This window comes from Mustela putorius, unplaced genomic scaffold (assembly GCF_011764305.1).
Source record: "Mustela putorius furo isolate JIRA1106 unplaced genomic scaffold, ASM1176430v1.1 tig00000551_pilon_pilon_pilon, whole genome shotgun sequence".
In the NCBI taxonomy this organism is placed as follows: domain Eukaryota; kingdom Metazoa; phylum Chordata; class Mammalia; order Carnivora; family Mustelidae; genus Mustela; species Mustela putorius.
In genome coordinates this window covers 2,068,389-2,082,269 of record NW_025421412.1, presented here as the reverse complement: position 1 = coordinate 2,082,269, position 13,881 = coordinate 2,068,389, and the positions used below count along the sequence as shown (strand labels likewise).

Sequence of the window (13,881 nt, the reverse complement as noted above, 5' to 3'; positions counted from 1 at the left end):
CTCTCCTCGTGGAGTTTTGAGTCACCCTTTGACAGTTACGTGGAAAAGATAGTCTGTGAGTCTCAAAGGCCTCTTCCGGGGGCGTTTGGGAGTTGTGTCCTAAAGGACGTGGGCACGCGTGGTGTTGCTCCTGGGGGTCTGGGGTTTCTCGGTGTGTCGTCACCCTCGTGAAGTCTGGTGGTGCCGCACCAGGCCTTGTTTTGGGGGTGCGGGGCCAGATGGCTGGTGGGGACGAATGCCGCGCCCGCTGAACAACTAGCGGTTACGGGGGGGGGGCGCGGGGGGAGTTGACTTAAGGAAAAAAAAGTATTTAGAAGGGGCAGCTGGCTAGCTGAGTCAGTGCAGCATGCGGCTCTTGGTCTCGGGGTCGTGCATCTGAGCCCCCACATTGGGTGCAGAGATTATTTTAAAATCTTTAAAAAAGAAAGCCGTTACGTGTCTTGGTTGACTTCCGTCAGGGTGACTGCATGCTGCTCCCCAGTTTTTACATCTCACCCCGTGTTTCTCTGTGCACGCCCACGAGAGACCCTTTAAACATGTCACCACAGTGGGTCACACGGAGTCCCAGGTTTTTGTACCGGACGGAGACAAGTAACTTGGGAAAGTTTGCTCTCTTTCTGTTTATTTAAAGTGTAAAGAGCATGTTCGCTCCTACTGGGGACCCGTCATGCTGAGTGTTCTTTAGCTGAACAGTTGGGCTGAGGGATTACCTCCCGCGCCCCGTTCACAGGTACCTGAGTACATTCTAGTGAAACTTCCCCCTGTCTGACTTTAGATGTGGGCATTTAGGACAGACCGGAAATTCTGTTTTTACTCTGTCGCTTCACAACAGCAGAGAACTCGAGAGCCACGATGGCTTGCTGGTATTGTCATTTCTTAGTGATTGCTGTGACTTTCTGATTTTGGACAGGTATTCCTTTTTGGAAAGATGTGTTTCAGATAAGCATTGTAATTCACGGTGTAATTCTTCATTTTCTGTAAACAAAACGTGCCAGACCTGTCAATCCCGTAGGATCATTTCCTTGTAAAACAAAAACGTGGACATCCTTTAAATTGTGAGTTTCTCCTCGATACAGTTCTGATTCATGAATCGTGTTCTTGAATCAACACACCCACAGTCAGCCTCTCAGTGACCCTTTCTGGGCTGCCTCTAGGTAAGTGTCGAGGATGTCTACGTGATCCATCGTGCTTCGTGGCAGTGTAAGTGGCTGTGAGCGTTTGGTCTCGTAGCTGCAGGCTGCAGCCGTCCTGGGGGGCCGCACCTGTGTAGGCGGCTGCCCTTGACCTGTGTGTGCCCTCTTGTTTCAAATAACCTTCCCTGAAGACTGCTGTCCCCCAGGAGTCTGCAGAAGGACGTTTCCAAAACTTAACGGCACGTACCCGTTATGAACATTGACTGCCCATGCGTATTGTTTTGATCTGTAAAAACAGGGAATTCTGCCTTTCCTACACACAAGGGGTATGTTTTCTGCACGTTCAGTGAAGAATTTCTTAAACTGGAGACCGAAGGAGAGAAGCAACAAGGCGGGCGGTCCTGGGGGAGGGGGCACTGCTGGCTGCTGCTCTCGAGCCTGTCCGCCCATAGGGGACCTCCGTGCAGGTCATGCACCCCTGGGCTGGGGGGTCATGCTTCCTTTTGACATCAAAAAGTGGCCCAAAACGCAAGCTGGGTTTAATTTTGTTGTGGGAGAATCGTGTCATGGATATAATCTGCAGGGAGAGGACCCGAGGTGACAAGCGTACTTCTGTATTGCTGGAAGTAAGTGTGTGCGTGTGCGACGTTAGGGCTCCGCAGGCCCGCAGGGAAGGCTGCTCTGCCGGGGAGGCCTGGCTGCCGTTTCTTCCAGATGGAGAGGTGATAGCAGGCGGAGAGTGACCCCATGTAAGACTTTACCTCTGCCGCACGTGTGGGGAAGCGGGCCGGACACACGGAGGGTCTGGGACACGAGGGTGTGGCGCCTTCTCGGGATGTGGGAGTGAGCGTTGCTGCAGGTGAGCGAGCGTGTGCTGCCCCAGACAGCTGTGTCGGCAGGTGCCGTAGCGCGTGTTCCGTGCAAGGCTGTGGCTGTGTCCCGCGCCTGGTTGAACGTGCTGTTCCAAGGACACGTCCCCTAGGCTGCTGACGTACAGTTGTTTGGGGGTCCGGGCTGACAGTCCTCCGGTCTTAAGGATGTTCGTCTAAAGCTCTGTGTGTGCTGATGAAACGGTTGTGCGGCAGGGCCTGTAAAGAGCAAGCAAGGAAGACAGAGCCCCGGGGGTGGGGGCAGTGGGGTTCCGGCTCCGCCTGCCTCCGCATCCGGCCCACGGCCCCTCTGCAGCCCCCGTGCGCACATGGGGCTTCTGTGCGCCGACGTGCGTCCGGGAGACGCGCTTCCTGGGCGCCTCGCCTTCCTTCCCTCCCCGCGAAAGCCTGGACATTCCATTTTCGTCTCTCGTTGCTTCCCTACATCGGTAATGCTTGACAGTAAACCCGGGGCGGGTGGCTTGGCTGTGGCCCACTTTGTAGCGCAAGCCCCCACCTGGGCCTTTCCCAGCCGTCCGCTCTGCCTCGGGTCGCCTGCGCTCTGCGCGCTCCGTCAGCAGGACTGTTCGGTGCGCGCGATTCGCGGCCACAGGCCCTGCCCAGGCGGCACAGGCTCTGCTGTGGGAACTAGGAGAGGAGCAGTGAGAAAACCCAGTGTCCTTCCAGAGATCGTGAAGCCTGCCTGTGGCTCTCTGAATAGAAGATGAGGTGGAGTGGACAGGTGACAGGTGACTGTCCCTTGGGCATTCTGCGGCCATTCAAGACAAGGCTGAGAGGTGGAACGGGGCGTGCTGCGTAGACCTGCTGCGTAGACCTTACCAGGTTCCCTGGGCTCAGGAAGCCGGCGGGCCGGAGTGTAGCGAACTCCGACAGCAACTGGCTTGAGAGGGTAGGAGCCCGTTTTGTCCACTGTGACAGTGGCCTGATGGTTGGGTTTCAAAGTCCGAGTCTGACGGACACCGTGAAGTATTGATGGTACGTTGCTAGTATCTGGATCCCCTGCATGATGCTTCTAGAAAAGGAGGAGTGATCTCAGGGTTAACTGCTGGAGCCGGAAGAGCGTGTGTGTGTCCTGCTGTCTTCTGTGGGAGTTGCTGAGATTCAGCTGCAGAGGAGCAGGGGCAGGTCGTCCTGACGCTGAGGTGCCCGAGCGTCTACACTGGTGTGAGGTCGTGCAGAGAGCGGGGAGGCTGTGGGGCAAGGTACCACCCAGGCCGAGGGTGCTGTGGCAGCGAGGAAGCTGCTGACGGTGAAATGAACCTGCACAGAGCGGGTGATGTGACCCGGTGTGGGGACTCGCAGACGAGGTGACCGCTGTCGTGCGGAAGGTAGGACGAGGAAGTGGGAGCCACCGTGCTCAGGGCTGACTGCGGCTGCTGGGTCCCTTTGTCACGGAGGAGGGGCAGCCGTGCGTGCGCTCTCGGACCAGTTACTCGTAATTGTCCTCGTCCATGAGCGTTCTTCAGAAATCGTCACAGAAAGAAGCCTGTGATGGTTGAGTTACGGGCAGTGGCTGTATCTGACCGCCTTTGCCCGTAGCCAGGGCCGAGGGCCGTGGTGCACGGGGGCGCCCCTCATTCGCGGTCACGCTTTTGTGGTCTGTTCCCTGCGGTCTGTCGAGGTCCACAAGCAACGACGTGGGGCGGGAGGTGAGCCGTAGCCTCACTTCCTCAGTGGGCATCCATCCCCTCAAGCCCTCGCCACACCGGGAGAGTATAGCACAGGGTGACTTTTTTTTTTTTAATTTTTTTTTTAAGATTTTATTTATTTATCCGACAGAGCTCACAAGCAGGCAGAGAGAGAGGGGGAAGCAGGCTCACCGCCAAGCAGAGAGCCCGATGCGGGGCCTGATCCCAGGACTCCGGGACCATGACCTGAGCCGAATACAGAGGCCTTAACCCACTGAGCCACCCAGGCCCCCCAGGGTGACTTTTTTTAGAGTCTTTTATTAGGGTTTTCGTTCATCTCTTAACTGGGCCTGCCAGTTAAGCTCTATCATGGGTCCGCACGTAGAGGAAGAACCGCGGCTCGCCAAGGCTCGGGGCTCTCAGGGGCAGGCGTTTTCCGGGCTCTTGGAACGGAGGTCTCAGCGATGTGGGGGCCTCTCCTTCAGTGCTGCCTAGGGGTGCTGCGGTTCCCCCCGGGCCCCCGTTCGGGCTGGTTTCTGCTTCTGGAGAGCACCTCCAGGAATGCTGCCTGCTCGCTGCTTCTGCTTTCTCCTGAAATCCCGTTCAGCTGCGTACTGTGTCCTCTGCAGCTTTTCCTCGGTCTTCCTGGGCTCCGCTTTCCGGGGCTTCCTTCCTCGGGCGTGCGCGCCTCGGACACTTGCGTTCCGCAGTCCCCCTCCCCTGCGAGGGTAGCCGTCCGTTGAGGTCATTGCGGTGACCACAGTGTTCACTTCCGGGAATTGTGTACTGGTTTGCAGGCGTCGTACCGGTCTCTTTCTCCCGTCCTCTTTATCCTTCAGTCTGCTGCTTCCGCTCCAGGCGCTGCCAGCCTCCTTCCTGCACAGTCGCCCCGTCGCCCGGCCGCAGCGTCCGTTCTGATTTCCCTCGCGCGTCGCAGTCGCCCCGTCGCCCGGCCGCAGTGTCCGTTCTGATTTCCCTCGCGGTCGCATCCGCTGACACTCTGGGCCCGGTTCTTCGTGAGCTCGTGCTTCCTGGTTACAGATCTGGCTTTGGGGTTCGTGGGGGTGTACCCTGGCTTGTGGAAGTGTCCCTACAGAGGGAGCAACATTGGCCTCCTGAGGGGCTCCCGGAGTTTCTGTGGCCCCAGGCAGATCCTGGTGGGCCTCTGGGGCCTGCTGTGGATTCAGGCCTCCTCCCATGGCTAGGGCTAGGCTCCGGGTTTTGATCTCTCCCGTGGCCGAGTAGCCAGCCCGTGGCCTTGCTGGTTCCCGGGGTCGGTGGGCAGGGGCTTTAGGCTTCTCTTGGGTCAGCCTAAAGGATTACCAAGAGGTCCCCCAGCCTCAGTCCCCAGGGGCCCTCCCTGTCAGCGCCACGAGGATTCCCCACCCCCTTTTCTGGTTTAGCACATTTATGTTTCAGTTTTCTTGTTTTTGGCATTTTTAGTCTGTTTCAAGAAGGGGAAGATCTGCATCCTCTGGCCCCTGGCAGGGCGGCCTGAAATCGTGTCCTCGTGGGTTCCCTGCTGCTCAGTCACAGTGGACCGTGCTTAGCTCTCAGGTGCGCCCCAGATGGGATGTTGGTGTTTTTTGTTTTTGTTTTGTTTTGTTTTGGTTTTTAGGATACTGGGAAGGCTGAGTATTTTCTACAGTTTCCTGTGTACATTTTTTGTTACGATTGGCCGTGACTTCTTGTCCGGTACCTCACATTTCAGTGTGTGTAGGTTTTGTTGTCCTTATGTTTTAGGGATCTGGGGGTAGGGAGAGAGCTCCAGGAGGCTCCCTCAGGCTGCACAGGAGTTTCCTGGTAAACCTGGCAACCTAGGCCCCCGCCGCTCTGCTGTGAGGAAGTGTCCCTTCTGGGCATGGCTCTCCTGACAGTCTAGGCACTGGGATGCGTGTGGGGCAGGCCCTCATGTGGCTGTTGGCGGGGACCCTGCCGAGCCCTTGGTCTCAGCCTCGTGGCGCTGGCGGATCGGGGCAGCCGCGTCCTGCCAGCTGGGGGCGTGGGGTGTCGGCGGCAGGGCGCCTTGCTTACACGGGCACCTTGCGCTTGGCGGCACCGCAAGCCCTTCCTTGCCTCAGGGTCCCCAGTGGGAATGGCACAGGGTTGTTTTGTTTTGTTTTGTTTTGTTTTTAATATTTTATTTATTTATTTGACAGACAGAGATCACAAGTAGGCAGAGAGGCAGGCCGAGAGAGAGAGGGGAGGAAGCAGGCTCCCTGCTGAGCAGAGAGCCCGATGTGGGGCTCGATCCCAGAACCCTGGGACCATGACCCGAGTCGAAGGCAGAGGCTTTAACCCACTGAGCCACCCAGGCGCCCCTGGCACAGGGTTTTGCGGGAGATGTTCGCAAGTGCTCCCGTCCAGGTAGGTGCCGTGCAGCACCCGGCAAAGCTGTGGGCTCCGTGTTGTGAGAGGGAGAGACCCGGTGTTGCCGCTCTGCCTGCATGGTCTGGCTCTCCGCTGTTCTCTGTATTTTTACATAATGTTGGGGCCTGAAACTTTTGTTTTTTAATTTTTTAAAAAATTTTATTTATTTATTTGACAGACACATCACAAGTAGGTAGAGAGGCAGGCAGAGAGAGGGGGGGGAAGCAGGCTCCCTGCTGAGCAGAGAGCCCGATGAGGGGCTCGATCCCAGGACCCTGAGATCATGACCTGAGCCGAAGGCAGAGGCCTTAACCCACTGAGCCACCCACGCACCCATGAAACTTCTTTTAAAGAAACTTCCTTGTAGTTGTCCGAGTGCGTACATGGAATACTGTTGCCTGGGGGGTCGCCAGGTGTGTCTGAAGTGAAGTGAGGCAGTTGGCAAGTGATTAGCTTTCACCGTGGAAGGCGGCTTCAAGGTAGCAGCACGTGTGCTGGGAACTGCGGTCTCTGTGGCTGCCGTTCGGGCACCAGTGCTCTCCGCTCACGTCTGTGGGTGATTGTCCCCTAGATTACGGGTTTGAAAGATGAGGAGGCATCGTCAGGGTGAGCCAAGCCGGTTGCGTCTGTAGTTCCACACCCGGCTGCAGATGGGCGACGGGCGAGGCAAGTGCAGTCGTCGAACGGATGCGCCGTCCCTAGGGGTTCGGAAGGAATTCTTCTCTCACGGAGTCTGTGTTCCGTCCCGTGGGCACGTCACCGTTTGGTTTTTCATTTTCAACCATTTGGGAGACCTTACAGCGCCGCGCTGAAGGAAGGCTTCGGTGGACGGTTGTGCAGGAAGGGAGGGCCCACAGTGTGTGTGCGTGTTGGGCTTTTGGGGTTTCTTTCGCTAGGAGGACAATGGCAGTACTGGACAGGCGGGTGGGATCTGGGGCGCGAGGCTTGGGGCGTGTTTGCGGAAGTGCAGGGGAGATTGCGCACAGGCAGGGGGAAGGGCGCTGGGCACAGCCCCCCACCGGGCCAGGACGGGGGTTTATGCGGGGGAGGTGGGTGGGCACCGTACGGACGGCCTCTCTCAGGACACGCTTCTCGAGATTTCTCCTCGCCCTTGCTCCCTGCCAGGCCCCAGATCCTGGACAGGGACCGGTGGGCACCGCGCACGATCCCACCGAGAGCCGTGTCCTCCGTTAGTAGACGCTGCGCCGATAGCTGTCACGCCGCATTAAAGCTGGGCCATGCACCGATGCTCGCCTCCTGCCGTCCTTGGGAGTGCGTCCACCGTCCTCTCTGGGGCAGACGTTCTTCATGAAGGCTTCCCGGTGTCTTGTTTTCTGTCCCTGCTGGGCGGGGCTCTCCTTCTTTGCTCGTCACTTGGCGGCAGATCCTACTTGTTCAGGGACACTCGCGTTCGGAGCCCTCTGGATTCTGGAGGGACAGTCCAGACGGGGGGTCGCCGACTTCGTCTCTGGTTCTGTGCCCCCAGTATTTTGTCTTCACTGCGCTCCTGAGTTGTGGGTGTAGCTCTGCTGGTGTTGTTTGACCTGCTGTCAGTTGTGAGCCCGGTCTGTCAGATGTCAAGTCTGGATGGGGGGTGTATGGGGTGAGCGATGTGTGGGGCGGAGACGCTGGCTCCTGACCTCAGGGAGCTGAGCACGAGGGGGAGAGACATGGGTCCTGTTTAGCTTCCCTTTTCCATGGGTTGTTTCAGCAGCGGCCCCGGACCCGTCGCTCTGGGCTGTGTAGGGCTGGCGTGTTTGGGGGTCTTGAGTGCTGGGCAGTAAAATTGTGCTACGTTTTCATTTCAGAAAAGCCTGTATCGCCCAAGTCAGGAGCATTGAAGAGCCCTCCCAAAGGATTTGACACGACTGCCATTAACAAAAGCTATTACAATGTGGTGAGTAATTGCAAAACTTGTTTTAAGAATAACTTATTATTTTTGAGTGTGTCCACCGGTCTGTGACGTGGCACACCGGAGAACTACGGGAGGCACGGCGTAAAGATGGCCCGTGACTGGCCGCACAGTCACAACCACCTAATGTTCTCTGCTCATCTCTCTTTAGTAATCTTCTGTTTTTGTCTCCGTATTTATGTAGAATTTATAATATCTCAATATTTATGTAGAATACTGTAGTATTCCGTCTTCCCACTTACAGTCTTCCAAGAGGAGACTGTGGAAAGGCTCACCGTGTGGTTTAAAGCCATTACAGGCATCAGGTGGCCTATTACTTGTGTTAGAGGGGAGTGTGAGCGCTGGAGGTCCGTTACCGTGGGCGCTGGCGCGTCCCCTTGCGGAGTGGGGTTCCTGTGCACATCCGTCAGCCGGCGCAGAGTCACAGGAGTGTCTCCACGTACATAGGGTGAGTGTTTCAGAGTCTAAAGCCGCATTTGGAGCTTAGCAGTTTGTGAAGTCTAGTCGAGTCCTCCCGGTCCCTCAGCCGTGCCGTGGGCCGCCGAGTAGGAAGCGCTCCTGCTTACTTGACAGCCCTTGGACTGCGGCCTAGATCCGCGTGCCAGGCCGGCCAAGCGAACTGCGGGTCAGTCTTACTCCGTGGAAAGTCTGCAACTGGGGTTTCTTCCCTGCGCCGAGTCTTCCCGAGAAAGTGTCCCGTCCGGGGCTGTCCCTCCGAGGGCGCGGCGTGGCATGGCTTTGCCGGGAGCAGCTCTGGGCTGGTGCTGCTGCGAGCGGTCCTGAGGGGCTCGGTGTCAGTGAGGCTGGCGGGGAGGCCGAGGACGCGGGAGGCTTGGCCGTGAGTCCGCATCCCGGGTGCGCTGAGTGCGCTGTCCGTGGGCCGCAGACCTCGCGGGGTGCCGTGAGCTTGGGACAGTTGGTTGTTGGAATGTGCGTTGCTTCGTAGCTGCTCCGCACGGGCCTGGCGGGGGCAGCGGCTTGCAGCCGTGGGCAGAGATGCGGGCCCCCCCGCCCCCCGTTCTCATGCGTGGGTGCAGTTCGTGGCTTCCTCTCCCTGCCCCCACCCTCGTGTCTGCGCTGCCTCTGCCTGGTTTCCCTTCCATGCTTCTTGGTCCGCAGCCTCCGTGCGATGCCCTGGCCGTCTCAGGTTGGTTTCTTCCATTTTGTTGACCGATGCCAGGCTCCTCTACTGAGCAGCCCTTCCCTTGAGTCTCAGCCTCTGCTTCTCACACTTCCGTTCTTCTCCCAGTGTCCCCTGCTCCCCCGAGCACGGGCTGCCATGCTGCCTCTGCGCCAACGGAGCGCCAGTCCTCCCTGGCACGGCCCGTACCCCGACGCAGGGGGCGCCCACCTTTCCCGGTCACGCTCTGCTCTCCACCGTCCTCTTTGGTTCTTGGTTGGATGTTTGTTCCAGGAGCGGGGCTCTGCGGAGAGCGCTGGTTTTCCGCGTGTGTTGTGCTCCGTGCGTGGCTCTGTGCACAAGGCCACAGTAGGAGTCATCTTGTGGCTCTTCAGGGATTCACAGGACGAGGACTGTGGTGCTGCCTTTTCCTCTTGTGTTTGTATGTGGGACGTTGGTTTCTTTCCAGGGAAGGCTTCCTGCGGCGAGTACCGCCAGTCTGACTGCGCCGTGGTGCTCTAAAGGTTGGCTCTGTGACCGCTGCTCCTGTGTGATGGTCGAGATAAGCCCAAAACCTGGGGGTACAGAGTGATTCTGGGGGACGTTAGACTGTCACGGGACATTCGTCCTGTTTCCTCTTCATGGGATTCCCGCTGCGCACGCGGTCAGTGCTCTGGTGTCACCAGCTCTCTGAGGCGCTATTAATGTTCTCTCTGTTCTTCAGACCGAATAATCTCTACCGTCCTTTTTGTTGGCCGTTCTTCCGCATTTCAGATCTCCTGTTGAGCTCCTCTAGTGAATTTTTCGCTTTATCACACCTTTTAGTTCATCATTTTCCATTTTCGTTTGTTCAAATTTTCCATTTTTTGAAAAAGACTTATTTATAGTGAGCGCGCAAGTCCGTGGAGGGGAGGGGCAGAGGGAGAGTGCGAGCCGGAAGCAGACCCTGCTGAGTGTGGAGCTGGACACGGGGGGCTCGATCTCATGACCCCGAGATCACGACCTGAGCTGAAACCAAAAGTTGGACTCTTAACTGGCTGTGCCCCCCCAAGTGCCCCAACTTGGTTATTTTTATCGTCGGCTACAGACTGAGTTCTCGTTTGACTTGACTCTTTGAGAGCAGGGCGAGGCTTGCAGTCAAGTCGGGAGGATGATGGTGGTCCCGGGGGCCTCCTGCCTCCAGATGTGCACGGCTTCCCTCGTGCTCAGCATCTCTGGCAGCCTGATGGTGCTCCTTCTAGTGTAGGACAGTAACCCACTGTCTGGATGGACCGGTGCATCCGTCACCTGCTGGAGGACACGGCACCTGCTTCCACGTGCCGGGAGCTGTGAGTAAAGATGCTGCAAACCTGCGCGTGCAGGTTTTTGTGTGCACGTGTTTTCTGCTCCTTTGGGTAAAAACCAAGGAAGGCTGTTGTTGGGTCGTGTGGTGAGAGCATGCTCCGTTCTGGAAGACGCTATCACACTGTCCTCCAGTGGAGGACTCCTGTGGGCTGTCTTCACTGTGTCCGGTGCCATCCGTGGTTGGGGTTTTGTTGAGGTACTAGGTGGGCGTGCTGTCCCCTTGTTGGTGACAAAGGACAGGGAGCACCTTTTCATATGCTGATTTGCCATTTGTGTGTTTTCTCTTGTAGGGTTTCTGTTCAGTTTTCTGTCCGTCGTACAGTTGGGCTCGCTCGCTGAGTTGTACGAGTTCTTTGCGTTTCGGAGAACAGTCTTTTACCAGACGTGTCACTTTCCCCCAGAGCCTCTCTGACTGCAGTTTGAGGACAGCGTGCACCGGTGTCGCTTTTGTGGCATTTATCCTGCTTGGTGTGTTCTGTGTTTCCTGAGATCTGTGGCTTTGGTGTGTGACACTGATTACGGGGAATTCTCAGTCACCACTGTTCAGTCTTTCTGTTCCTTCTCCTCCCGCAGTCCCGTTATGTGTGTGTCACACCCGCTGCTGTCCCACAGTCCTTGCATGTTCTCTTGTGTTTTCCTGTGTTTTTTTGGTCTTAAGGATTCCATTAGGATCTGGAGCGCCTGGTTCTTCGGCGCGTCTTGTCTGCTCACAAGACGGTCACACGTGCCCTTCTTTCCCGTTGGTGTTTATCTGTGTGTGGTCCTTACTTTCCGTCTCTTCGCCGGCTTCTCTTGCACGTGGCCAGCTTTATCCACTAGTGTCCTTAGCATATTAATCGTGATTTTCAGTCCCTGGTGGGGCAGTTCCCGCATCTCCATTGGAAGCCCAGGGGCATTTTCCTTGGATATTTTGGGAACGTGGCAAAACTCCTGGACGTAAATTCCCCAGCATTGTGGGGCCGCTATAGCTGGGCCTGCCTCGGAGTTGTTACCGCTCAGCTTGTCCGCCCTGAGCCTCCAGCCATCCGTCACTTCTGGTTCCTGTTTTCCAACCCAGCTGTCGCTCCTAGGCTGGTTTCTGCTGAGGCCCTGGGCCCTAGTGAGTAGGACTCTCAGTGTTTGCCTGTCGGCCTCGCCAGTCTTAGGGTTGGGGCTTTGCCTTGTGTCCTGTCCTCTCTCCCCTGTGGATCCGAGACATGGTGATGTTTTCAGTCTGTTCATCTTTTTTACCTGGTAGGATGGAGTGGTGATTTGCACCCAGAAATGGGCAGACTGGGAAGTCCCTGTGTGAAGGTGAGAGCAGCTGTTAGGAAGCCCTTATGGGCTGTGCCCAGCGTTGGGGCCCCTCAGCCTGTTTCCTTGCAATGCCTAGTTTTTGTGCATGGGTCACGTTCTTGGTTCTTTGTGTATCTTGTACATTTTCACTAAAAATTGGGCACTTTAGATTTTAGGAATCCTGGATTCTGAGCTCTCCTACTCCCGGGATTTGTTGTTACTTTTGTTTGCTGACTTTGACTAAGTCTGCAATGTATCTCCCCCATGGGTACTGAAGGTTCTTTCTGTTAATGCGTGGCTTCTTAGTGTTCATCCTCAGAGCTGCAGAGCTTACTGTGTGGCCCAGGGTGTTAGAGGTTGTGCTGGACAGCCTTGCGCTCTCTGCCAGCGGGTCTGGATGTGGTCGACGAGCACGCTGGGCGGACAGGAGGCTTTTTAGAACCTAAAAGCAATGAATGAAAACAGAAAATACCGAAATTGATTAGGCTTCATAAAAGTTCAGTAAATTCTTTGCCTTCGAACAGTGGAAGCCAAATTAGAGTTAACCGGAACATTTGTAGCAGTTACAGCAACACAAGGTTCTCCTTGAGGACCGAGGGGCTCACTACTGCATGTGCATTAGGGTTAGTGAGCGGGCACGAGAGAATGAGAGCAGGTAACACTGGAAACGGTGCTGGTGGTGGTGGACTTGTTTGGGCTGCTGTGACAGCGCCGCAGGCTGGCAGACTCCTCCAGTACGGAGGCTGGGGGTCCGAGATGAGAGTGCCAGTCTGCTTGGGGTTTGGGTGGCTCCCCTCTTCCTGGCTGACAGAGCGCTGCCTTTGGTCAGATCTTCACGTGGCTGAGAGACAGAGCCGGCCTCTTCGTCCCCTGGGTCTCCTTCGTCCCCTATGTATACTGCCCAGAGGCCCCATCTCCAGGGGCCACCACACTGGGGATTTCAGGATGCCCCAAACATACACATTTTGGGAGGACACAAACGTTATCGACAGCACTCTGACGGTGTGGTTAAGCTTTTCTAAAAATTTTGGTAGCAGCCGTTTACGTATCTGATGAGCAAAGGTTTAAGAGAATTCCTGCTCTAACAGCGGTGGACATGTCAGTCCACAGTGCTGCTCGGAAGCGCTGGGTGTAGAATTCTGAGAACCTTCAAGCCCTGTGATGCAGTATGCTAGAGGAATTAGCTTAAATGTGTTTAATGATGTTTGTGCAAAGGTGGTTTTGCTTTAGTGGTTTTTTTTTTTTTTTTTAAAGATTTTATTCATTTGCAAATAAATAAATAAAATCTTTAAAAAAAAAAAAAAAAAGGGCGCCTGGGTGGCTCAGTGGGTTAAGCCACTGCCTTCGGCTCAGGTCATGATCCCAGGGTCCTGGGATCGAGTCCCGCATCGGGCTCTCTGCTCAGCAGGGAGCCTGCTTCCTTCTCTCTCTCTGCCTACTTGTAATCTCTCTCTGTCAAATAAATAAATAAAATCTTTAAAAAAAAAAAAAGATTTTATTCATTTGACAGAGATCACAAGTAGGCAGAGAAACAGGCAGGGAGAGAGGAGGAAGCAGGCTCCCCGCTGAGCAGAGAGCCCGATGCGGGGCTCGATCCCAAGACCCTGAGATCATGACCTGAGCCGAAGGCAGAGGCTTTAACCCACTGAGCCACTCAGGCGCCCCAAGTTTAGTTTGTTTTTTAAGGATTTATTTATTTTAGAGAATGAGAGCAGGGGAGGGGGAGGGGCTGGGGGGCGGTGAGAGAGGGTTCTAAGCAGATTCGCCCCCAGCCCACCCTGAGTGCGGAGCCCAGTGTGGGCCCGGATCCCATGACCCCGAGGTCACGACCTGAGCTGAAATCGGGAAGCAGACATCTGACTGATGGAGCCACCGGTGCCCGCGCAGACGTTTCCCGTGTGATTGTGGTCTCGGCCCGCTGGAGTGAGCTGAGTGTGCCGCAGCTGTAGCACGACCAAGAGCCAGTGGCACGTATGTCCGTAATTACTGAAAATGCACATGAAACTTTAAAAAATACATAAAATACGTGTTTGTGTGCAGTAAGCAGAATATGAAATTCTGTGGGTCCTAGGATTTAGCAATGGAGAACTGTTGACACAGGAGGTAGAAGCGTGCGCGGGGGCGTGGCTTCTTGGGAGTGGCAGACTTTGCCATTTGCCCGTGCAAGCCGCAGTGGCTTTGGAGGGTGACTTTAGCGCCAGAGGCCAGA

General features: G+C 56.0%; 1 protein-coding gene across 10 annotated transcripts in view; it reads left to right on the top strand.

Moving 5' to 3' along the window:
• ARHGEF7 (Rho guanine nucleotide exchange factor 7) overlaps window positions 1–13,881 on the top strand; it is a 122,416-nt gene that overhangs the window by 66,037 nt on the left and 42,498 nt on the right. For all 10 annotated transcript variants that reach the window (XM_045081291.1, XM_045081288.1, XM_045081290.1 and 7 more), the window contains one exon: window positions 7,830–7,918. In XM_045081291.1, coding sequence (XP_044937226.1) covers window positions 7,830–7,918 — 89 coding nt within the window. The remainder of the gene's footprint in view (window positions 1–7,829; window positions 7,919–13,881) is intronic.